Source organism: Sus scrofa, chromosome 15, assembly GCF_000003025.6.
Source record: "Sus scrofa isolate TJ Tabasco breed Duroc chromosome 15, Sscrofa11.1, whole genome shotgun sequence".
Taxonomy (NCBI): Eukaryota; Metazoa; Chordata; class Mammalia; order Artiodactyla; family Suidae; genus Sus; species Sus scrofa.
In genome coordinates, this window is record NC_010457.5 from 135,626,571 (window position 1) to 135,651,121 (window position 24,551).

The 24,551-nt window shown below is 54.4% G+C and overlaps 1 protein-coding gene across 11 annotated transcripts in view; it reads left to right on the forward strand.

Annotated features, from left to right (window-relative positions):
• AGAP1 (ArfGAP with GTPase domain, ankyrin repeat and PH domain 1) overlaps nucleotides 1–24,551 on the forward strand; it is a 556,723-nt gene that overhangs the window by 184,131 nt on the left and 348,041 nt on the right. For 6 of the 11 annotated variants that reach the window (XM_021075538.1, XM_021075537.1, XM_021075533.1 and 3 more), the window contains exons 3-4: nucleotides 4,478–4,565; nucleotides 5,241–5,252. In XM_021075538.1, coding sequence (XP_020931197.1) covers nucleotides 4,478–4,565; nucleotides 5,241–5,252 — 100 coding nt within the window. The remainder of the gene's footprint in view (nucleotides 1–4,477; nucleotides 4,566–5,240; nucleotides 5,253–24,551) is intronic. The other 5 variants (XM_021075539.1, XM_021075540.1, XM_021075541.1 and 2 more) reach the window with 1 other exon arrangement.

Genomic DNA, 24,551 nt, shown 5'->3' on the forward strand with positions numbered 1-24,551 from the left:
TGCTCTGGGCCTGCGGTCCAGCAGGGGAGGCCTCGAGCAGCCCGTGCTCCTTGGCTGCCTCAGCACAGCCTTCCTGGCCAAGGAGTTTCCAGCGTCCACTGAAAATGCTGCTCTGTGTGGGGGCAGCGTCAGTGCTGCCTCAGGGCCGATCGTAGCAGCTGGCGCAGGGGGCCCTGAGGTCAGCACCCGCGGACCCCCTGATTCTGTCCCAGCGGTTAAAGGACATGACAGCAGATCCCAGACAGACGCTTTATGTGACGTTTAGCAGGGAATCTCCTGCCATCGCTCAGAGAGACCATGGCAGCGTTGAGGCTTTGCCTTCCCCGAGTTTGAGTACCGTGCTGTCTGCTTTCCCAGGAGAGCATCAGGCCCACAGGCTGACACTGGGAACTAGAGAGGCAGGTGTGATGGGTAGATGGTCAGTAGCCATGTCCTCTGGGGGCTGCCCGGGTCCCCACGTAGGTCCCTGTCGACGTGTGCCAAGCAGTACGTGCTGACCGCTTACCTCCGGGCGGACAGGCAGCCACTCCCCAGGCCTCTCACCTGTCGCTGTGGGTGTCTCTCAGCAACGTTGTCACACCCCGTTGTGTGTTTCCGTGGAGTCCCAACTGGGACTTTTATCCCAAAGCCTCGTTTTGCTTTTCTGCAAACCCCACGTTTAGCAGGGGACGCGTGGGCCGGTGAGAAGTCGGTTTAGAAAGACACCTCGTGTGACGAACGGTTCACAGCCCTGCCCAGAGGATGCCAGGCCAAGGTGACGACGTGTTGCCCCCAGAACCCCCGGTGCTGTAATTTCAGGACACCCTTCCCCAAGTCCCCTGGCCGAATCGATTCCATTCTCCCAGTTTACATCCAGTAGCAGGTCCTGGATGCCGGCAGAGCCTTAGGGCTTAAAGAGCAACTTCCATGCTGGCCTTTATTTCTTGTCACGGCTGCGCCTCGTCTCTGCCGGCGTTTCAGGTTAGAGTGATGGCCAGGGTGTGCGAGTATGAGAAGGGCCCCGGGGTGGCCACTCGATCCAAATAAAACACCTTTCCCTCCACCCCCGGGATTGAGCGATTTGATCCTTGTGAGAGGTGAGCTCGATCTCTGCAGGCTCATTGACACGTAAGACGGAAAGGAATGCTGCCACGCGCAGAAAACACAGGCCGAACGCCGGGGCTGAATGTTTTCCTCCTCGGGAAAGACAAACCCTAGTCTTAATTAAAAATTCAATTCTGCGGCATACTGTTTTGGATTTTCTCTGCGTGAAGCTGACAAACAGCAGGTGCCCCTGAGCCAAAGAATAATTAATAGGTGGAAATTCTCAGATTATAGCGGCCTGAGGCGAGAGGAGGTAAGTGGAATCTGGAAGGGAGGCAGCTCGATTTAGGATCTGTCCGCGCTCTGCGGCTTGGAGCCGGGGGAATAGAGCCCCTCGTTCTGCTTCTGGCATTAGAGCCCGTGATCCGTGGACGCAGCCAGGTGGCTCAGAGTCTGCCTTGGGCCGGGGGCAGCACTGGGAGGGGGCGACCCGGGCCCTTGGCAGCCCCGGAGAGCGTCAGGCCCACATGCTGACCCTGGGAACTAGAGAGGCAGGTGACGAGCTGTAGGAGGGCGCAGTGAGGGAGAGGCCTTGGTCAGGCCTGTGGCATTGGGAAGGCTTCTCAGAGGAGATGACACGTGACCTGATGCCAGCCCATGAGCAAGAGTGTTGTTCGGGCAGTGAAGGCCCATCAGCACGGGCTTTGGTGGCGGGCACATCGAAGTGGGAAGCTGAGGACAAAGGACCCAGACTGGTGAGAGGGACAGGATGTGTTCAAGATTATAGAAAAGTCACATTTTAACTTTCCACGGTCTCATGCCGAATTTGTTCTCTTGTGTTTGTTCTTGTAGTTACCGACACTGTCATGCATTTATCCAACCAGTCAGCATATTCCCTCCCTCCCATCTGTCCATCCTTCCACCTGTCCATCCATCCATCCATCCTTCCATCCTTCTGTCCGTCCGTCCTTCCTTCCGTCCGTCCGTCCGTCCTTCCTTCTACCCTTCCATCCATCCACCCATCCATCCATCCTTCCATCCTTCCTTCCATCCTTCCGTCCGTCCGTCCGTCCTTCCTTCCACCCTTCCATCCATCCATCCTTCCATCCATCCATCCTTCTTTCCATCCATCCATCTATCTTCCTTCCATCCATCATTTACCAGCACTTTCTTGGTGCCAGAAGCAGTGCCAGGGGTAGGGATTCAGGGCGGTGTCCTCCCCGGTGTCAGAGCCATGGTTCTCCTCTTCAGGGACCTGCCTGCAGTGGGGGGTGGAGCCAAGGACATCCCCAGTCACAGTGGAAGGTGTGCCAGGTGTGCGGGGAAACCAGCCAGAAGGGTATCCAGGTGAAGGAAGAGAGAAGTGGGAGCGTGGTCCTGAGCAGCCAGCCCAGGTGCACAACTGGCTCTGAGGATTTGGAGGGAGAGGGAAGCTTTGTTGTTGTTGGTAAAATACTTGGACTTTGGCCTCAGGCCCTGGGACTCTTCCCCAGAGAGCTGTGAATGAGGCACACTTCCACCCTGTGGATTTTAAAGAATCTCAGGTATTCTTGGGATGGGGGTGGGTGGCTGGTAGGCAGGGAGCTAAAGGCTGCTCTCAGCGGAGGGAGAGCAGGATGGACAGCATGGCCAGCGCTGAGGACAGTGTGGCCCGCCCGAGGGGGCCACGGAGGTGCTCGGGCCGCAGGGGCTCTGTGATGTCCAGGCCGTGTGGGTCAGGGCCGGCTTCCCGGTGTCTGGTTTGAGGGCGGGGGCGTGGTGTCAGGACGATGAGCAGATTGGGGAAGAGAATGGCCAGATCTGGACACGCTGGCCTTTAAGTACCAGTGAGGACATGTGTGGGTTTCCCTGCATGGGGGCTGGGGCTCGAGGGTGAGAGTGGGAATCCATAGCTCATTGGGCGCGGAGGATGTGGCCAGGCTCTCTGGGGCCTTAGAACCCGGGACCCAGGAGACTCTAGGAGACCTCGGGGCCGAGCTCACATGGGTCAAGAAGATTCCAAGAGGCAGCCCGGGGCGGGGATTTAAAGAAGGAATCAAGGAGGTCCCATCGTGGTGCAGTGGTTAACGAATCTGACTAGGAACCATGAGGTTTCGGGTTCGATCCCTGGCCTTGTTCAGTGGGTTAAGGGTCCGGCGTTGCTGTGAGCTGTGGTGTAGTTCGCAGACACAGCTCGGATCCCGCACTGCTGTGGCTGTGGAGCTAGGCCGGCGGCTACAGCTCCAATTCTACCCCTAGCCTGGGAACCTCCATATGCCGTGGCAAGTGGTCCTAGAAAAGGCAAAAAGACAAAAAATAAAATAAAATAAAGATGGAATCGAAGCTTCTGGTGACCGGCTGGCTGGCAGAGGAGCAAGAGAGAGGGAGGGGTTTTGGAAACCAACATCCTTGGTGACTTCAGGTCGTGCCCTCATAGCCATGGGGTCAAAACTTCGGTGGCAGGGGTGGGGTGGGGGTGGGGAAGCAGGTGGGCCCGAGGCCTGGCTAGGAGAGGTGGGAAGGTGAGTCTTCATAGGAGGGGCCTGTGTCCAGGGTGGGTCTCTGGCCTTGCATTTCTTAAACAGCACTGACTTGATCACACTTTCACTCAGAGGGGCAAGTTCCAGTGAGGGAGGGAAAGGTTCAAATCGGGAGCCTCTGAGGAAGTAGCTTCACGTAGAAGCTGGAGCCAGGTAGGACCCCAGTCCAGGTGTCTCAGCTGTGTTAACAGGGGTGCTCTCTGAAGAAAACAGTTGAGGCCAGCCTTGCCCGCCGCGGGACCATGTGTTCCTGCTGGGACAGTGGCCTCATCACCCTGACTCAGTTTGAACCCACTGTGAACACCTTTGCCTCCTCAACCATGGTGGGTCCCCGCCCCGTCCTCCCCTCGGTCCTGCGGTGTGGACCCCGTGTCCAGAGCTGCAGGCTGGCTCTCCTCCTCCTGCCAGCCTTGGTCAGTTCTCTCCCCTCCAGTCCCTCTGTTGTTTCCCAGTGCGGCTCTTTTTCTGCTCGTCTCACCCGGCCCCAGAATCCTTTCCTGGAGTCATGCACGGGAGGCCCCAGAACGCCCTCCCGGTCCTTCTCTGTGCTGCCACCGCCGCGGCCCCTGCGGCCCCCTTCACCTGGTGCCTGGCTGAGTGGTGGGAGCATCCACAGCACCCAGGGATGGGCTGACACACGGTCCGCCCCCCAGTGCCCCAGCCCTCATGGTATCTGGAAAAACGCCACGGCCACTGCCTGTTCGAACCTGTTGATTCTTTGGGCGTAGAGGCCCGTCAGAACCAGAGACGTCAGGGGGCGTTGGAGCTGCTTTCTCTCCAGCAGAAGGATTGAATGAGCCCGTGTCTGGCCATCCTGCTGAAGCTCAGTTGCGAGGCTCTTGGGGATTGCTGTCCCTTTTAACCTCTCTCTCTTTGCAGGTTGCCGAATAGCCTTCTCTCCTGCCACGTGGTGACTGTCCCTTTCTTCCTTTCAGGGGATTGTGGGTAACTTGGCCAGCGGCAAGTCGGCCCTGGTGCACCGGTACCTGACCGGCACATACGTCCAGGAAGAATCGCCCGAAGGTATGCTCCTGGGCAGGCCGTCTCCAGCCCGGGCGGGTTTAGTTTTCTCAAGCTGTCATTAGCATATGCTCAATCAGTGCTCCGATGTATCCCACGTCGAGCAAGTAATAAAATACAAGGCAGTGAAAACCCCTAGGTATGCTGTTTCTTCTGTAGTATTTTTAGCCAACCAGTTACGTTATCCTCACCTTGGCCTTTGGGCCGCTAGAGTAGAACCACGAATGCGGCTGCATGTATCTCGTACCTAAGAGTTCTGTCCTTTCCAAGGTCAGTCCAGTGTCCCTCCTTTAATTATTCTGGCTTGGACAGTTCCCTGACCTGGGTGTCGAGCTTAGGCGTAATTTGTATGTACTGTTTCAGAGACCCGAGCCTTGCAGTTTCTCACCACTGTGTGTTTGAGTCCATCCCCCTTAGATGGCAGGACGAGCCTTGAGTAGTCACTTTGCATGAGACGAAGGTATTTCTGAGGCTTTTGCTTCTTCAGTTAAGCTGTCCGTATTTGGGGGTTTGCTTTAAGTAAAATGAGGATGTAACGCTAAGAAACCACTGAGCTCCTGTGTCCCCTAGTCAAGGAGTAAATTATATTTTCTCTCCGTGTAAGCTTTGAAAATCCAACTCTGAGACACTGAATTTCTGGTTCCTTCTTTTTCTTACTGGCTGTTCCATTCTTTGCAGATATGGATGCAGGTAACTATACATTTTCTTCATGGCAGCGCTTGTCTTGTTTGAAGAGAGGAGAGACAACTCTGTACTGTAGTCCTCCCTTCCCTCCTCGTTCTGTGTGTCATCCTCTTCTGTTTCATTTTATGCCTTTGTTTTTTTAAGTTGAACATTCCACCCTGTTTTGTCCCTTAGCTGTCCCTTTAGCAGTAGTCCCGAGTAGCTTTCCGTGTTTCCCCGTAACACCTGTTCTCGTATTTAACGCTCGTCCTGGATCCTGTGTCACCACGCAGCCAAGGGCGGGAGGCGGGATGCTGTGGCCGTCTTGGCTTGGGGCTGTGCCACGACTTTGCGGAATTTTTCGGTCATTTCCTAAAAATCTCGTGGCGGTCGTGTGAGGGAAGGGCCGCCTTTTTCCCTGTCCAGATTGGAAGGATGACCTCCGGGAGATTAGAAGTGAAGGTGCAAGTGGGGGCATCAGTGAGCGTGCACAGCCGGACACTGACACACGGATACCAGTGCTGGAAGGCGGCAGGATTTGGGGAGGCGAGAAAGTCGGACGTCTTTCCACCTTCCTTCCTGGACTCTGTCCCTGGGTCACGCTGGTCTCTGTTCCTTTGTGTCCGAGTGTGGATTTGAGTCGTTGTGATGATACCCGGGCGTCCTTGAGAGCTGTTCTCTCGGGGTTTCTGGTTATTCCCGGGGCGAGCGAACGATGGTGTGGGTTGATGACACCGGCTGCTGCTGGACCGAGAACCTGATTGCGAGTGAGGCCTCGGCCTCAAGTTCCTGGCGGTTGCCCGGTCTGGGCTCCCGTGCTCAGCTCAGCGCCCGGTGTGGCCGCCCTCCCCTTCCCGCCTGGGGCCGTCTTGTCGTCACTGTGGCTTTTGCCCTTCTCCCGGGCCTTCGGTCTGAGCCTTCACATTCGGACTTGAGATTTCTTTGCTTAGATTTTGACGAGCACGGAGGCCTTTCTCCTGCACGTGTGCGCGTCAGAAGCCCCAGCCATCCCCGCTGGGGGGACCTAAACGTGATCCAGTCGCCTCACTTGTTCAACTTTTCAAGTGACTCATTTTACGGCGGGGATTTCTCGGTATCTGTCCTCCAGTCTTCAGAATCCACGCTGCTGAAGGCGAGAGGCGTTCTCAATCGAAGCATCTCCCCGCTTGGTGGGCCCGGCATGCGAGGCCCCCTCGGTCGGGAGACCGTGCTGTGCATGTCTCTTCTCTCCCCCTCCAGGCGCTGGCCCTGCCACCTGGCCTCTCCGTGTGTGAGTCCAGGTCCGCGGATTGTTCTGGGTGCTTTCGGCCAGGGGAGCTGTGCCCAGTAGATGCGCTGATATCAGGTCCTGGGTCCTGAAAGGATGGTGAACAGGTGCCTCCTGGTGCCTGGAAGCCCTCAGCCCCTGTGAGCCCCTGGGTTTCGGGGGGCCAGGACCCTGGAACCAGGCAGGTGGCCGTGTCTCTGCCTCTCTCTGTGAGTCCAAGGGGCTGGCTCCCGTGTGCTGTCCACGTGCTGGGGCGAGCCCCATGTGGCAGCAGGAGAGAACCATGAGGGGCTGTTTCCCAAAGGAGAGCAGGTCTTTCTCGTCGGTTCAGCACCTGAAGTTCTTGCTCCGTGTCGAGAGCCCGAGGCTGCAGAGTCTTCTCAGTCTTGTAAGATGCGTTGACCTCTGTCACTTCCCTGCACTTGCGTCATTGAGAAGCTTTACACAGAGATTGTTAGGAGCTGCGTGTGCCCGGTTGTCACCCCAGTTTAAGGGCCGGCGGGACAGGAAGCCGATTCCAGCTCAGCCACACCTGCAGCTGTGTTCATAGCACAGGGTCGGGTTAGGGCAGAGCTGATGCTGTGTGTTGCGGGCGCCGGGCCGAGGGGTTCGGGTGCTGGGGGAGCTGCAAGGCTCTTGTCTTTTTCTGATGTTACTGTCACCTTCTGATCCATCCTTCTTTCCTCTTTCACCTGCTGGAGCGGCCAGCTGCCTCCCCCACGCCGGGCGGCAGCTGTAAATGGCAGGCGTGGCCGCGGGCTCTGTCTGTGCACATAGCTCAGCGGCGCTTCCTGCCCTTCCCCGGTCTGTACGCTGCCCTTCTTTGGGTTCAGTTAACGGGTAAACATCCTTCAGGGTTACTCTGACCTGGGGCAGGGTAGGGTTAGGGTGGTTCGGGCCTTCTGTTCTCAGAAGAGATTGGGTCTCCTTAGAAAACCCACCCCTCAGAGCCGGCTGCCTGCCCCCCCCCCCCGCCGGCCAAAGTGCACTTTCCATCATGTCTCAGAGGAGGACACGGGGTGTGCTTTAAATTGTGTGATACAGCTTGGTCGTGATTTTATTCTTGCACCAAAGAGAGCTGACTCCCATGATTTAGGTTGAAATTTAGGGACGGATTTGAATATTAATGTGTGTTTTTTAATGAGTGGGTTAATAATGCAAAAGTGGGAGGTCCCATTGTGACGTCTCTGCAAGGATGCGGGTTTGATCCCTGGCCTCGCTCAGTGGGTTAAGGATTTGGTGTTGCTCTGAGCTGTGGCATAGGTCACAGATGCAGCTAGGACTTGGTGTTGCTGCGGCCGTGGTGTAGGCTGGCAGCTGCAGTTCTGGTTTGACCCCTAGCCTGGGAACTTCCATATGCTACAGGTACAGCCATAAAAAATAATAATAATAAAAATAATATTAATGCAAAAGTGGGTAATTGCGTAGGGAGCCTGTCAGTGCGTGAAAGTCATCCAAAGAGTAAAGTGTTTGGGCAGGTAAATATTCTTTGAGGCTGTGTGTGTGTGTGTGTGAGTGTGAGAGAGAGAGACGTGTGTGTATCCAGGTCCTAGGGCTGCCAGGACACATGACCCCAGCAGCTGGCATCGGACAGTCCAGGTGTGTCCTCACTGCTCTGGAGGCCGGAAGGCTGAGCTGGGTGCTGACAGGTGGGCTCCTGGAGGCCCTGCTGGAGAAGCCATGTCCCTGGACCCGAGGACACAGGGCTCCAGTCTGCCTTGTCCCCGTGCCCGTGTCCGCATTCCCCTCATTCCATGGAGATCCCGCCTTTGGACTTGGGTCCGCCCTGCTCTAGTGTGACTGCATTTTGATGACATTTGCAAAGGCCCCGCCTCCAAATAAGGTCTCATCGCAGGTATCAGGGGTCAGGACTCATGCATTTTTAGGGGACAGAATGTGTGTATGTCACACACACCCAGTGTTTCAGCGGAAGTGCACTCAAAACTATTGAAGCTGCCCTGTTACTGCTTGGTGACAAGAAGGACAGTTGGCTGCCCAGACCTTCCTGGCCGCACTGCTGGTGTCCTGGAAGGTCACAGAGATTAGGTTGGCCTCTCCAGCCTTCACACGGCTGATGGCATTGCACAGCTGGCACTCCCTTTGGATCAAAAGAATCGGATGCAGATGGCTCCTTTGCCAAGAGTGCCCTATTAATGGCTGCTCATTAGAGGGGAGGGAGGGGGCTTGTAATTTGAGTTTCCACCTCGTGTGTCTGTGAGCGGGAGTCTGCTGTGCACCCCGCCTCCCCCACCACAGACCCCATGTGTCTGCCGCTGGTTTTCACTTTCTCCCTTCAAAATTAAAAAACAAAAAACAAACAAAAAACAAGCTGCCCAGTGTTACATGGGAATTTGATGGAAGGGCCACCTGGAACACTTCTCCTTGTTGAGGGGGGAGACCACAGTGTCCCCAGGAGCTGCTGCCCCCAGACCTCGCCCAGTGACATCTCTCTGTGCTGCTCCTTTTGTGCTTCGCGCCTTGAGCTGTGCAGAGAGGCACCTGGAGCTTGAGTGGCCGGTCCCGGCAGCTGCCTTCTCGGAGGGGGTGGAGGGGCAGGGGCCGGCCAGCTCTGAGAGGCACTCAACTGCTGAGAGGATTGGCAAGCGGATGTTAAGTTCCTGGAAACAAACTAAAAAACATCCAGAGACCTTCCTTACTGTGATGATAGAGTGGGTGGCTCCTGGCTAATTCGTTAAGGAATTACAGGCCACCAGAAGGGGGGACAAGTGCCAGGATGATGCCAGGCGGTCAAATCTGGGGTGAATCTTCAGCCAGGTGGGAAGTAGGTGGGAGGAGCCTGCAGTGGGTGGGTAAACCCTCAACCGAGTGGGAGGGGCCTGCAGTGGGTGGGAGGAGCCTGCAGTGGGTTGAGTAAACCCTCAGCCAGGTGGGAGGCCAGGACAGTGAGGGTCCTGGCTCACCACCTGCTGCAGAGAAGGGCCTTGGCCAGGTGTGTGCTGGGGAGCGGCTGGCCGTGAGCAGCTGATGCCTCGGTTGAAGGCATCTTCAGCTTCCTGTAGGCTCTTTACCAATTCCCGCTTTGGGGTGAATGCTTCGAGTGGCCAGCAGGTTCCTGGCCACGAGCCTGATCACGGGGTACATGCCGGTGTGAGGGCTGCCACCGCACGGCCTGTCCCTCGGGGGCAATGTCTTCTGTGGCTCCACGCTCCGCCTCTTCCCAGCGGTGGCCGTGCAGGTGCGGCGGCAGCAGCCCGGAGCTTCTGCGGCAGTTCCGCGCCAGCACACAGAAGACGCGAGCTTGTCTTAGATTTTGGGTCCTGCACCATTCCTGTCACCACTGTAACAGACTGGGCCGTCTCAGGAGCCAGGGCGAAGAATTGAAGGTGGCTCCTCCCCTGGGGACTTGCTGGAGGACAGGGAGGGGAGGTCTTTGTCCTTCCTGAGCGGGAGGAAATCTTCTAAGATAGGAAATGAGGCTTTTTGGACGTGATGGAAATTCCACGTGTGCCGTGGCTTTGAGCCTGGGTAGTAGGAAATACTCCGGGTATTCCCATCTCTTCAATTGTTCTCTGGTTCGTGTGGCTCATCGGGATGCACGGAATTTGATCAAGACAGGGAGGTTTCATGGGAAGGAAGACCTGGCTCGCATGCTGGGAAGGGACATAGAAGTGCCCAGTGCGTCTGCCCACTGTGGGCTCCAGGGCGGTGCGGAAGGGTTGAGTGATTTGGGGGAGGAGTGGGAGCGACCAGGACCAGAAGGGAGCACGCTGGAGTCCGGGAGCTGGCGTGTCTTGCCAAGAAGCTGGAGCCAGTCCTCAAGTGCGGGATCTCAGGGCTGGAGGCCGCACACCCCTGCCCGGAGCCCCAGGCCTCCGTGTCAGGCCGCACTTGCCCGGGGCTGTCGAAGCCCGGGTTCCCCGCCTGCCTCAGGCACTTACTCCCCTTGTGGGTGAGCGACGCAGCCCCTGCATCTCAGCTTACCCTTCTCTGCTTCCCAGGGGTCGTAGGGGCCAATAAGAGTGTGAGTGGGTACAAGACTCCGCTGGGGCCGCTGGCAGAGAGCGAGGGCTCAGGGACGTGGGCCCTGCCCCTTTGCTCCCGAACCTTCTCTCCCAGGTGGAGCCCCGCTGCCCCGGCAGGTCCCACGGCTGTGGCTTCAGGACCTCCTGTCTGTCGGGAGTGAGATCCGCTCCTCTCTGCTCGGGCTCTAGGCGTCCTTTGCCCTGGCCAAGCTCAGGCTGGTTTCTGATATGCCTGAGGTCATCTCTCCATGCGTGTGGTTATTCTGGCAGCTTCCAGTAAAGCTCAGGTCATGCCTGCAGACAGATACCTGGGACCTAATTGTGTCATTTGGAGACTAGAGAAAGTTAGGGACTTCCAAGTGGGCTGGCCCCACCCCGGTGTTGTAGGTGGGGGCTGAGCTTGGTGAGGTCTCTGTCACAGCCGGGGTGGCGGTGCCATGTGAGCTGCCGTGCCTTGTCAGGGGCTTCCCTGGTGGGACGTGGCTCAGCGTGTGGTTTTCAGGGTAACTGGCCTGGGGTTCCCACTGTGCTCTGCCTGCTCCCAGCTGGGATGTCACATGCCGGCCATGGATCTGGGGGTCCCTTCCTCCGGTGACAGGGGCCTGCCGGCTGCCAGGTCACCGCGAGCTGGACATCCTTCTGTTAGTCTTGCCACATCCCCTCAGGACTCTGCCTAAAATGGTTTTCAGGCAGATGTGTCCATCATCAGGGTAGTAAAAGCGTTTTCAGGAGCATGTGCATCTTAAATCATTTTTTAAAAAAATGAATGTTTACTTCGTTTCTTAGAAACAAGCCATGTGGTAAATAGCAGCCTTATTTTCTGGGACACATGAAATACATTTAAACTGTCAGCTCCAAAGACCCTTTCCAAATCAAATAAACCTAAAAAAAAAATTTTGTCAGCTACCACTGCTCAACAGATGTCAGGCTTATTTCTAAACACGTCCTTGGGTGCTGTTTAATGTTCCAACGAACACAGTCTGTAAACGCTAATAAAATTGGAGTAGTTTTGAAATCTAGCCAGTTAAGGTTTTCAACATAATTTTGCATGTTACTTGCAACCAAGTGATAAGTGTATGATACTTTTTTTTTAAATGAGGATTATCGGAAACCTTACAGTTATGAGCCTGCTGATAGATTAGCTTAATAGATAAAGCACAAGTCTGATCAGCCATCTTTCATTATTTCACATGCTAACCCTAGAAATAGCCTCGCCTCTCATCATTGTCCTCATCTTTATACCAGTCTAGTAACTCTGTCCCCTCACACATAAGCCCTTTGGAGGGTCAGGTGATAATGCCTACACTAGGTGAAGGATACTAAAATTATCCCTAGAACGTCAAAGGAATAATTACAGAGAAGCAGGGTCTACTTATTTTGAGCAAGAAGAAGAAAGCTGTAAAGTGAGAATAAGGAGGTTCTGTTTTTGGCACTGACAAAACTGGCAGGACAAAATGTGTTTCTGAATTGGTTGTTTGGAACTCGGAACACCTCGTCCTGTATTGTTATAATTGATTCAGCAAGAAACCGAGGGCCTACTGAGAGCTGGGCGCTGCGCCTGCTGTCAGCGTGTGCATTCCAGGGAGAAGAGGCTTCTGGATGAATGACTAATTCAAGGTATTGGGTCCCACCTGGTCAGCTGAGACTCTGTGCCTGCTGGCTTCTGCCAGGCAGCGTTCCCGGGGCCCAGGATGCCCACAGATGCCCGTCCATGTCACTGGAGTCACCAAAGCCCAAAACAGTGTAATGCAGGCTGTGGACACAACTGTTGCTTTCCCTGAGGCGCCTCAGGACTTCAGAGGTTGTTACACACCCATTTCTGGAATAGGAAAAAGGAGAGGTCTGGAAAGTCGCACCTTCGCAATTACTAGTCATTTTTTCTAGAGAAATTTTAACTCCAAAGGGTTGTTGTTGTTGTTGCTGGCTGCACCCGTGGCATGTGGAAGTTCCCAGGCCAGGGATCAAACCCATGCCACAGCTGACTCAAGCTGCAGCCATAATAATGCTGGGTCCCTAACCCACCAAGCCACCAGGGAACTCCCGCAAGGTGGTTTTTAGAGCTTAAAGTGCATGACTTTATTGCCTCTTGGAAAACTGTCACTGCCTCTGTCAAAGCTGAACCATGAGCAAGTGTCTTCTCTGTTTTCCTCTGTTGCTGCATCTGCCCACGTCCTTGGGCCCTGACTGCACCATCTCGCTGGCAGCCAACCAGTCCCCACCTGCCCAGGCAGCTGACCTCGAAGCCGCAGGGTCCGTGTTCTCTGCCATAGTGTGGACTCTCCTGGTTGCAGGAGATGACCTGCTTAACTAACCTTCAATGGAAAGGGGGGCTTATTAACTCCCGTACTTGGAGCAGCTCAAGGGATGGATTTAGAGCTTAGGAAGGACCCTCGTCCACTGATCCACGTGGACTGGTGAGGAGCCTGCCTTGCCTCCTTGGGTCTCCCTGCTCGGTGCCCGGCAGCTCTCGGCGGCCTCAGGACCGCTCGGTCCCCAGGGCTCATGCCTGCTGGGGATGAAGAGTTGAGTGTTTTTCTCCGCAGCAAGAGCAGAAGACTCAGGCAGCTCTGATGGGCCTTGCTCAAGTCGCACACATTTTCTGAGTTGTCACCCGCAGGGTCTTTGTAAAGGCCTGTCGCCCTTTATGCAGGGGACACCGCCCCCGCGACTGGATGAGTGGGTGCTGTTGGCACGCCCCTCTTTGCTGCCTCTGGCAGCTCTTCCTCTGGCTTCTACCATCTCACCTCTTCCCCCACCTGTTTTATTGGTCCTGGGGGGCAGGGAGAGGTCGAAGACTCACGGCCAGTCCTCAGCTGAGGCGAGCCGACCACAGGGTGGGCAGAGAAGGGCGTGCGGGGTGGGCAGTGCCCGCGGCTGCGGATCGGGTGAGAGGCGTACGTTCCAGATGGGCCCTGGTGTTGACGGGAAAGTGTGGCCCCCATGTTCCGTGGCCGGTGGGAGACGGGACAGCTGCTGGGGGAAGACGTCACATCCTGTCCATGACCCCGTAAGTCACGCTGGCTGGGCGTTAGAGCTGTACCTGCAGCCTTCCATTCGGGGTCACGGCGGCCCCCTGGGGCCAGGGCCTGCGGGGGACAGAGGAGAAGTTAAACACCGGCTGCTGAACAGGCCACGTCCCTGAAAAGAATGGCAGGGGGGGATCTGCGGTGATGAGGGCGACCACGCTGTGCTCCCCGCAGGCACGTCATGCAGGAGCCAGGACCCCGCCCCGAGAGCTGGGGTGTCGAGGGAGCCGGATCCAAGGAGGACTGGGACCGACTGGGTGTGCGTGCGCGTGCGTGTGTGTGCACAGCACGTTCAGTTCCCCGTCACCTACAAAGGCGACAGCTGACATGGTTGCGGTGGTCTGGCTGAGGGAATTCTTCGACGGCTGACCCAGGTCAGCGGTGGGAACCAGATTCGGCTCCCAGTGTCATCTTTCATCATCACAGCCGGCCCCCTGGCGACCTGTGTGGGGACGGGTTCTGAGCCAGGGTCTCGGTTCAGGAGGAGCCTTGCGTGTGGCAGAGGGTCATGCCTGCCCTGCCTCTGCAAGCTGCTGCCCGCAGGGACAGCATGTGTGGGCAGCATGTGATCCTTTTCTGAGCCCCTGTTCTTGTTGTTTGGCTGCATCACAAACCAGCGAGACCACAAACGAAGAAAGTGGCACGGCCCTTCGAGGGCCACCTGCGTGGCTAAGTGTGTTGGAAGTGAAGAGTGTGTGCGGAGGGGGTGGGGGCGTGGTGTGACCTCGCCTCATGCCAGCAGGATCTCCAGGTGCCCCAGGCTGGGTGTGCTTCTGCCTCTGCCCTTGAGGGTAGGAGGATGCTGAGGGGCCTCAGGGCTCCTGGCAGTCCTCATGCCAGCACCGGGCTTTGGAGAGGGACACAGGCCCTCTGCTGCCCCATCGGGAGGGGCGGCAGCTTATTAGTCCTAAGAAACACTGGCTGTAGGCTGTGCCCTGGCCTGCGTTCTGACTTGGGCAGGAGCCCGGCTGCACCAGTAGTAGAGGGAAGCCCAGTGTGTGCCAAGGTCTGGATGCAGGAGCTCCTGGGTCTGGCAGGACTTGCACTCAAGTCCACCCAAGAGAGAGACAGACAGGCAGGCACGCCCACACCTGAGGCAGGGTCCTGTTTCCTGCCAGCCCAAAGGCAAGCTTTGCTGCAGGGCTTGGTGGTGTCCATTGTACAGGCTGCTGTCCCCAGATACCAGAGCTCCCTCTAGGATGGGGACCAGGACCTGGGGACAGGACCTGGCTGGATCCCTTCTGCGAAATGCTTCCACCGGTTCCCGAGGGATGAGACCTTTCCAAAGAGGGTTCCCCCCGACCCCACGCCCCGCGAAACCCCTGTCTGCCCAGGAAATGGAAGCTGACAGTCCCACAGTGAGTGCCTTGTGTCCCTGTGACCTCTGCAGAAATAGCACAGGTGAGCCGGCCCTCCCACAGCCACTCCTGCAGGAGTTCGAGAGGATTGCTGCCTTTTTAAAGGTTCGTAAAAAATAAATAAACAAAAACAACCCCCCGCAGAAACAAGGCTCCTGCCCGCAAGGCCTGAAGCGTTTACTGTTTGGTGGCCCTTCTCGGAGACAGTTGGTCCCCCCTGCTCTGCAGTGTGTCCACACATCAAGTCTTAAACTGCAGCGGGTTTCTGGGTTTCTCCATATGGTCCAGTCGCACAACCACCGCCCTGTTGGCGTGTCTTGAGACAAACACCTGCTTTATATCCAGAGACGTGTGTCTGAACAGACAGTTCCAAAGCCAAAACTTGGACACGTTCCTTCTACAATTGCGTATTCAAAACTAGTTTGCCCCGCACAAATTATTTTCTTTAATAAAAAGACCATTTTCACGGGGGAAATAGCCGTTTCGAAAAAGCCCGAGGGACTCAGTAAGAGACCATTTGCCTGTGTCCTCTTAGCTGCACAACCTTCCAAACCGCTGGCTTCTGCTGGTGGGCGCGTTTCACAGTCACCTTTCTGAGGCTCCCACCTGTGGACACCCCTCCGACTGCAGGTGGTGGGATGTGGCTCCACCTGGGCTCTTTCTCCTGCATCTGCTGTACTTTTTATAATTTATCCTTTTTCACGCTTAAAATAAGTGTACAGAATATTAAAAATAAAACAACCTTAAGTACATTTTCCCCCAAGGAAACAAATGTGCATGACTAAATGTATCCCAGTTACCACCAGACTGTTTCAGAGACCATGGTAGATGCTGGAATGTTCGAGCCGCCCACAGCAGTGGGTGTTGGAACGTCTCCAGCAGACAGCTGTCTTCTTTGGTTACACAGGCAGACCTCATGTTATTGGCACTTCTCAGATACTGCTTTTTTTAAAAAAAAAAAAACTTTTTAGGAGAATAAGAAAAAAACAAATTTAAGGTTCAAAGCAGCCCTGCACTAAGCGAGTCTGTTGGTGCCTTTTTTTTTTCCTACAGCATTTGCTCACTTTGCGTCTCTGTATCACTTTTTGATAATTCTTGCCATATTTCAAACCCTCTACCAGCAGAAAGATTATCACTCACTGAAGGCTCAGATGATGGTCTGAATTTTTAGTAGTATTCTCTTTATCCTTTTTTTTTTTTTTTTTTTTTTTTTTTTTTAATGGCAGCATCTGTAGCATATGGAGGTTCCCAGGCTAGGGGTCAAATGGGAGCTGCTGCGGGTGCCGGCCTACACCGCAGCCACAGCAATGCAGGTTCCAAGCCGTGTTTGTGACCTACTCCACAGCTCACGGCAACGCTGGATCCTTAACCCACGGAGCAAGACCAGGGATCGATCCCGCGGTTCTCATTGGATTTGCTACCACGGAGCACGGCGGGAACTCCTGAGTGGTATTTTTAAATGAAGGCCTGCACGGTGTTCTTTGAGACGTGATGCTTGCACCGTTGCTGGACCACTGCAGCCTGGCGGAAACACAGCGTCTGCGCCCTGGGAAGCCGAGGCCTTCCTGTGACTCTTTTCCTGCGCCGTGTGCTTTGTTGCAGGGGTCAGAACTGACCCCACAGGTCTGCCTGGCTGGTAGATTTTATATGAAGGGCCTGTTCCCTCCTTCCAAGGACTGACCCCAAGACAGCCCGCCACCCATCCGCTGGGTGGGTTCCCAGTAGGTTGTGGGGCTCAGGCTGTCTCTGCTCCCAGCACCCCCTATACTCCCAGCTCCCTCTTTCTCCAGCTGCAGAAAGAGGTTGACAGTCAGAGGTTCTGTCTTGTTCCCTGTGTGCCTGGCCCAGCGCTGTGCCGAGCCCGTGACGGGGCGGGCTCTGTCCTTGCTGATGGCTGGGTCCGGAGACTGAGGTTTTACTGCCACGGTCCGGAGCTGACCAGTGGGCAGGGTGAGCCCGTGGGAGACCTCTCACAGGTACCGAGAGAGCCAAACTGTCACCGGCCGAGGGTCCAGCAGACCCTCCCCCCTTGGTTCCTCTGTCCCTTGCTCTGAGGTTAGACCCCCTACACTTGATGGGTACTGAGACTTTCGGGGACGTGCTCCCGGAGGCCCCATCCGAGACTTGCTATCTCAAGAGCTGTTTCGACTTGCAGAAAAGACTACTACCCCGATCTTCCAGAAGGCGTGGAATTATGACCGCATTAGCGGGTTTTCATGTGGGCATCTGTGAGCAAGACACACACGTTTCCTCCTCTGCTCGCCGTGGTCTTGCTGCTTCCTTGTCCTTGAATTTGACCTTGGAACCCTCCCTCAGCAGGTGGTTCCCCCTGGGAAGTCACAGCGTTGTCCCTGTGCCATGGCAGTTGTGAGTTGGTGTTTCTGAGGCCCCTGTACGGTTCGGGGAGCCTGACAGCGGACCCGGGCCTACTCCTGCCCCTCGCTGGGGCCACCAAGGCCGGTGCAGGTGCTATTGGAGTTCTCACTTAAGGAAACTGAGGCACCAGGGGCTCCCCGAGCGGCTCAAATTCACCCGACTCAGAGGTTGACCTTGGTGGGTGGCCATGGGCTGCTTCCTCTGCACGTATTCCACCCCTGCCCCGGCCACACACACGCACTGCTGTCCTGAAAGGACCACTGCCACCTAGCGGCTCAGCAGCCAGGTTCAGGGGCCTCAGAAGGACCTCGGGTCACCACATCTCCTGAGTGCTGGGCAGTGGCGGCCACCGCCTGTCCCTGGAGCAGCTGTTGGGGAAAGTACTGAGGTCGGTGGAGGAGAGTGTGAACTCGGAGGTGGGAGGGTGGGTTTAACCTCCAAAAACAGCCTTGCAGGGAAGTCTGAGGGTGTGCAACCAGGGCAGCAGGAGTGGGCCTGGGGTCCGAGCTTAAACTCCAGTCAAGCCCCTGAGGAGTGGACAGGCGACAGGCCTAGGGGCTGGCATCACACCTGGAGCGTGACTGAGGCCAGCGGGGACCTGGCTTCCCTTTCCAGAGCACCCCCTGTCCTTTGGGCATCTCCGCAGGCAAAGGATGCCTTGGGCTCCAGGACCTGCCTGCTCTCTGGGGCTGCTGATAGGGCTGGGCATACTTTAATCTTTGCAGTATCTGAGATTCTGCAGCTGTGACTACGGAGGATGTTTTATTGGGATAAGGCTATTTTACAGCAATTTTAGTGTTTCTGGTGGGAAAGAGCTAATAAAACTTCATCAAAGTGCCGTTGGGTCTGTCCCTGGATGTGGATGATTGGAGGCTGGTCCAGGTCATCCAGCCTCCACCTGCCCAGGCTTCCCCTGTTTATCTTGGTCTTCAAAAGATCGCATTTGGGAGTTCCCGTCATGGCGCAGTGGAAACGAAGCCGACTAGGAACCATGAGGTTTGGGGTTCGATCCCCGGCCTTGCTCAGTGCGTTAAGGATCCAGCATTGCCGTGAGCTGTGTGGTAGGTTGCAGATGCTGGTCAGATCCTGCGTTGCTGTGGCTCTGGCGTAGGCCAGCGGCTACAGCTCCAATTAGACCCCTAGCCTGGGAACCTCCATAGGCCTCAGGTGCGGCCCTAGAAAAAAACAAAAAGACAAAAAAAGAAAAGATTGCATTTGGAGGCGAGACCTCTGAATGGGTTTCATGTGTTAAGCTGCTAATTGACATTTCCCTCAAAGTTCTTGGAAGTTAAGATGTCAGGAAGTTGACTGTAACATTGGGCAACAAACCACTTCCTCAAACATCAGTTTTCCGGTTTCTTTTTGGAGCAGCAGTCCCACTGGTACAAAGTGATTTCCGTAGATCTCTGATACGTCGTGATGAATAAACTTGCACGAGTTCTCGTTTATAAATTTCTGACCCCTTATCAGAGACAAGGAAGCAGTTTTTATGAACAGAAAATAGGGCTTTGGGGTCCCCATCTCAGTTTTCTGTCTGCCTTTTCATGCAATTAATTTTTGCTTTTATTTGCTTGATGTTAGGACAACCTGAGCTACACAGGTGACATACTACATGTGTGTACACACACATATGTAGGTGTGTATACATACACGTGTGTGTGTGTATGTATGTTCGTATGTGCATGTACACATATATACACCTTACTTGCCAGTTCAAGGTCTTCTTCCGTTAACTAGATCCAGAACCACTGAAGGGTAGCAACAGTGGGCTCTTGAAATTCCAGATTGAATCAATGGAAGCAGCCGCTCTCATTCCATAGACCCGTTCAGGTAGGCGCCCCTAGGCTGGTTAGCACTAAATGCCCTGTGACAGCCCCAAGACTCGGCTGCTTACCTATTCGCTTGTCATTGCTTAACCGACTCGCGGCCCACAGAAAGTTGTCACCGCACGTGTGCCCGCCTTGACCGTCACGAGAAGGTGGGACACGTCCCAGAGCAGGTTGCTCTCGAGGTTGCACAATTTTCAGGCGCAGACGAATGCTGGACGAGGTTTTTACAACCGTGGACACAGGAGACCAAGGCCGGCTGTCATTTACCCTGAGAATCATTGTGAGACACCAGTGTCTTCGGCCTCTTGAGGGCATCACCTCTGCACGAAGGTTACAGCAGGGCACTGCCCTCCCCAGGCACCTGCTGGATGCCCTTCACCAGGTTGCCTGTCCCCCGTGGGGCATGGAAGGGTCTTGTCCCTCCCCTCGGGGTCCCCTCCTGTGGTCTGGGGGGCGCTCTGCCTCCAGACAGCCTTTGCAGGGCCTCCTGGCTGCCTCTCCGCAGGGCCCCGGCCCCCTTGGGTTCGGGAGCCCCTCAGCACCCAGCTCTAGCGTCCGCCTTTGTATTCCCCAGGCCAGTGAGCCCCAGGCTGGTTAAGAAGCTTTGCTTCTCCTGGTGGACCGTGATTTTTTTTTTTCTGGTGTTCACTTCTCCCGCCTCCTTTTATTAGAAACGGAAGAAAGGGAGTTCAGTCGTAACGAAGTTCAGATTTTCATCTTACCCGGGAACGTTGAAGTCTTTCCTCATCTTCCCTCTTTATTCTGCCCAGGTCTGGGTGAAATTAAGCCATTAGACACCCCGGCCTGGGTGCTGAGTCCTCCTTGATTTCACCCCAAGTGGCAGCCCTGAGCGTTTTACCCCGTGAACTGCCTCGCGGTTACCATGCAGTAATCGGGTCCTTACTGGTAGGTTGTTTTTATAGTAGTCTCCCCCCGCCACGCCCCCAAACGACGTAAGACTTTTTAAAACTTGGCAGAGGAAATAAAGTCAGATTTGGTTAAATTTGGTAAACAAATATGTTGCCAATGAAAACTTTTGTCCCCCCCGGGGTAAAAGTAACATAGGATCCCAAATTCCTTTTAAATGTCAGGATGCGAAACGTTTTCACAACCTCGGTAATAGATACCTGACTCAGGATTTTTATCAAAGTTAAAAAAGCAAGATTAATTTTTAAAAATTGCTGGCACATGCACGATTAAATTTTTTTCTGTTCTCCCTGGGAGAAATAAAAAGCGTAATAGTTCTCCTCGGTGGATTCCTTTCACCCCTCCGGCTGTAAGTTAGAAAACAACGCGCTTTGTAGAGTCTCTATTTTATCACGGAGCTAAGTAAGAAGAAAGTTTTAGACAAATATTAAAAACGACAAGAACCTTGGGAGTTCCCTGGTGGTCTAGTGGTTAGGATCCAGCACCTTCACCACTGTGGCCTGGGTTCAGTCCCTGGTCTGGGAACTGAGATCCCACCTTGAGCTGCACACTGTGGCCAAAAAAAGCCTGTTTCACTTGGGAATGGCCCTGATGAAACATTAAAAATTACCACTTAAAAAAGTGAAAAACTCAGAGTTCCTGTTGTACAAACCCAAATAGTATCCACGAGGACATGGGTTCAGTCCCTGGCCTCGCTCAGTGGGCTAAGCCTCCTGCCTTGCCCTGAGCTGAGGTGTTGGTCAAAGACGGGGCTCGGATCTGGCGTGGATGTGGCTGTGGCTGTGGGGTAGGCTGGCAACTGTAGCTCTGATTCAACCCCTAACCTGGAAACTTCTATATGCCACAGGTCCCGGCCCTAAAAAGACCAAATAAATAAATAAGTAAAGGCCAAGAGCCTCTAAACCATGCCTCCCAAGAGACTTGGATGCTCCCTGTGGTGGAGACCACATACAGGGCCAGCCTGTACCTGTGGGAAGGGTCACAGCAGCTGGACTGGGCGATCTGGGCTGGACCAGTGCCTCGCCCCTTGCTGATGGGAAATGGTGTGCTCTAGTGCAGTTTTAACCTCAAGAATGACAGGCAGCCTTGTCTTGTGCATGGAGAACTAAAGATGGATTCCCGCAGGTGAAACGTGAGACAGTGATGGGCAGGTCTCTTTCTTTGCAGTTCCTTACGCGTGGGGAAGGTCTTTGGAGCTGAAGACAGCTCCTTTCTGGCGTCGTAAGTGGAGTAAGAACTGCCCCTCCCCGCCGCCACTGTGGACAGTGTGTGTCATGAACGGTCTTAGCAGAAATGCACGTGGAGGAGACGAGAGCTGAGAGTCCGTCAGCGCGTCTAGGTTTGGGGCTCACGCTGCGGTCTCCTGGTTGCGGGGGTGTCAGTCGGTGTCAGAACTTCTCTTCCACCCCCGTAGATGCGGGTGTTGACGGGGCTTCTGTATCACAAGATGCCGTGAGGAATAATGGCCGTGACGTGGGACGAGAAGGGCTCTCGAAACTCCAAAGTATCATAAGGCTTGCTGCTCCCTGGGGCGCTGCTGTGGGACCGTAAGGATGTGTTAGCAGCCTTCAGCCCAGTGAGCCAGAAAGACAGCGACAGAAAAGTCAGACGTCTCTTGGAGGGTTTACTGCCAACAACACTTTTTCTTTTAAATGAGAATTCGTTTTTCTCTTTTTCCCCCTTAAAGCAGAAATGCCAACGCAGGTGAGATGGCGATACCTCTCGGGTATAGACAGACCTTGTGTTGAGGGGGGCTTCACTGCAGATCCATCCTACCCAGCCGAGTCGAAATAGCACCTACGCCAGCATCCCAGATTCCAAACGGCTCCCCACAGCATGAGGCCAGGATTCAGGGGGGTGACCTTGAAACCTTGACCTTGAAGCCTTGAGAGGAATTGGTTACCCTTAAGTTCTTCTTCAAGATACTAAAAACACAACAACTGACCTCTTCTTCCTGGAGTGCGAGTCACGGCACATCCCTGTCGGCATCTCTGTTCTTGGTGGGGTGCGTTCTGGTCCATCCGTTACCCATTTCTGGAAGAAATGAAGGCTTTGACTCACCTAAGAATGTAAGCTCAAGGGCAAACAAAGGCAACCAGGGCAGGTTTGTGGAAACTCTGAAAACTAGCCTTTGGGGGAACCAGGAATGTAATAAGTTGGAGGGGAGGTTGGGTCCCGACGGGAAGGATGAGGTGGAAGCAGCCCTTCCCCTGTCCAGCAAAACTCAGTTAAGAAAATCAAGCCCTGGGCTTCCCGTCGTGGCTCCACAGGAACGAACCTGACTGGTGTCCATGAGGACTTGGTTTGATCCTTGGCCTGATCCGAAGGTTAAGGATCCCAGCGTTTCCTCCAGCTGTGGTGTAGGCCGGCAGCCCCAGCTCCTACTCGACCCCTAGCCTGGGAACCTCCATATGCCGCACCTGCGGCCCTGAAAAGGCAACAACAGCAAAAACATCAAGCCCTGAAATGAACCTGCTTCTCTCCACCCATCTCTGCCTATTGGCTGAATACCTAAGGCAGTGCTGTTTATCTCTGCCGACTTCACCGCATCTTTGGGAGGGATGGATTTCAGTCAGAAGGGGCCTCTGTTTTCCCTTCCCGTGGAGATGTTATCACAGGTATAGGACCCAGGTGGCCCGTGGACTCGGAGGGCAGGCAGCTGCCCGTGGGGCCCTGCACACCTCTGCACAGGTGGTTGGTGCCAAACTTGTGTCACTGGCTCCGAATACAGGGGTCAGGTTTGGGTACACTTTCTAAAAATAAAATTATCCCTGAGGCAGTTTAAGATTATGTAATAGTATCTGGCAGTCAGAGAAGGTTGACAGCCATTCCTGTAACAAGTTTATAGTGTGGGCTGTGGGCCAGACTGTGCATTAAGGGCTAGAAATACAGAGCTGGAGAAAATAGACCTGCACGGATGTACAGCCAGCACCCGGTAGTTCCACATCCCAGATTTAGCCAGGCACAGATCGAAAATATTCGGCCAAAAAAGAGAAAAAAAATTACAGGAAGTCTCTAAAAACAAAACATGAATTTGTCTCATCTTAGCAACTATTTATGTGGCATTTATGTGGTACTTAGGACTGTACATGGCATTTACACTATATTAGATATTGTAGGTAATCTGGAGGTGATTTAAAGAATCCAGGAGGATGTGTGTAGGTTATGTGAAAATACTATGCCATTTTATTTATTCATCTCTTTTGTCTTTTTAGGGCCATACCCTCCTGGAAGTTCCCAGGCTAGGGGTCGAATCGGAGCTGTAGCTGCCCGCCTACACCACAGCCACAGCAACTCGGGATCTGAGCTGCGTCTGTGACCTACACCACAGCTCAGGGCAGCGCTGGATCCTTAACCCATTGAGCGAGGCCAGGGATCGAACCTGGGTCCTCTTGGATACCAGTCGGGTTTGTTAGCCACTGAGCCATGATGGGAACTCCTGCTATGCCATTTTAAATAAGAGATTTTGATATTCTTGTGGGTCCTGGAACCAGTGCCACGTGGATACTGAGGGACCACTGTAATTGGAAATTGGATTATCAAATAGGCATTTAAAAATCTCCATTAAAGTCGAAATTGAATGTAAAGTTTGGTGGTGTCCTGTACAGATTTCGGTAGCAAAAGGTCTAATGGCTGGGATGGGATGGTGGGTTTGAACTTAAAGTATTGGGAGGGTGGCTCCTGATGAATGCAGACCAGCTTGGTGCTACCTACGCCTGCACCCCAAGCTTTTTTTCCCTTTGTGTTTCTAAAGTGAACTGTGGAGGAGTTCCCTGTGGTGCCAGCAGGTTGGGGACCTGGCATTGTCACTGCAGTGGCTCATGCCACTGCTGTGGCATGGATTTGATCCATGGCCTGGGAATTTCCAATTGCTGCAAGTGCGGCTAAAGTAAATAAATAAATAAAAATAAAGTGGCATTCCCACTTGGCCCGGTGGGTTGAGACTGACTGCAGCGGCTGGGGTCACTGTCAAGGTGCAGATTTGATCTCTGACCAGGAGCAGTGGGTTAAAGGATCCAGCATTGCTGAAGCTGTGGCATATGTGGCAGCTGTGGCTCAGACTCAGCACCTGGCCTGCGAATTTTCATATGCTGTGGGTGTGGCCATGAAATTTAGAAAGAGAGAGGGACAGAGAGAAAGAGAGTGAACTGTAGGAAGCAAACGTTTTAAAGATTTCCTTTGCTTGCCTGCAGGGCTGTGTGTCTCCAGTACCCCCTGGTTCTGTTCCCCCTGAGGCTGCTGATGTTCAAGCAGCAGTAGGTGTTTAATTTTTATATGTAAGCTTTATTAATCATTTTCTTACTTTCTCACAGTCTGGGTGCTTAATCACCTGGTTGAATTTTTTTGAATTAATCAGACATTTCTCTCTCTCTCTCTTTTTTTTTTTTTTTTTTGTCTTTTTGCCATTTCTTGGGCCGCTCCTACAGCATGTGGAGGTTCCCAGGCTAGGGGTCGAATCAGAGCCGTAGCCGCCGGCCTACGCCAGAGCCACAGCAACGCGGGATCTGTGCCATGCCTGCCACCTACACTACAGCTCACCGCAACGCCGGATCCTTAACC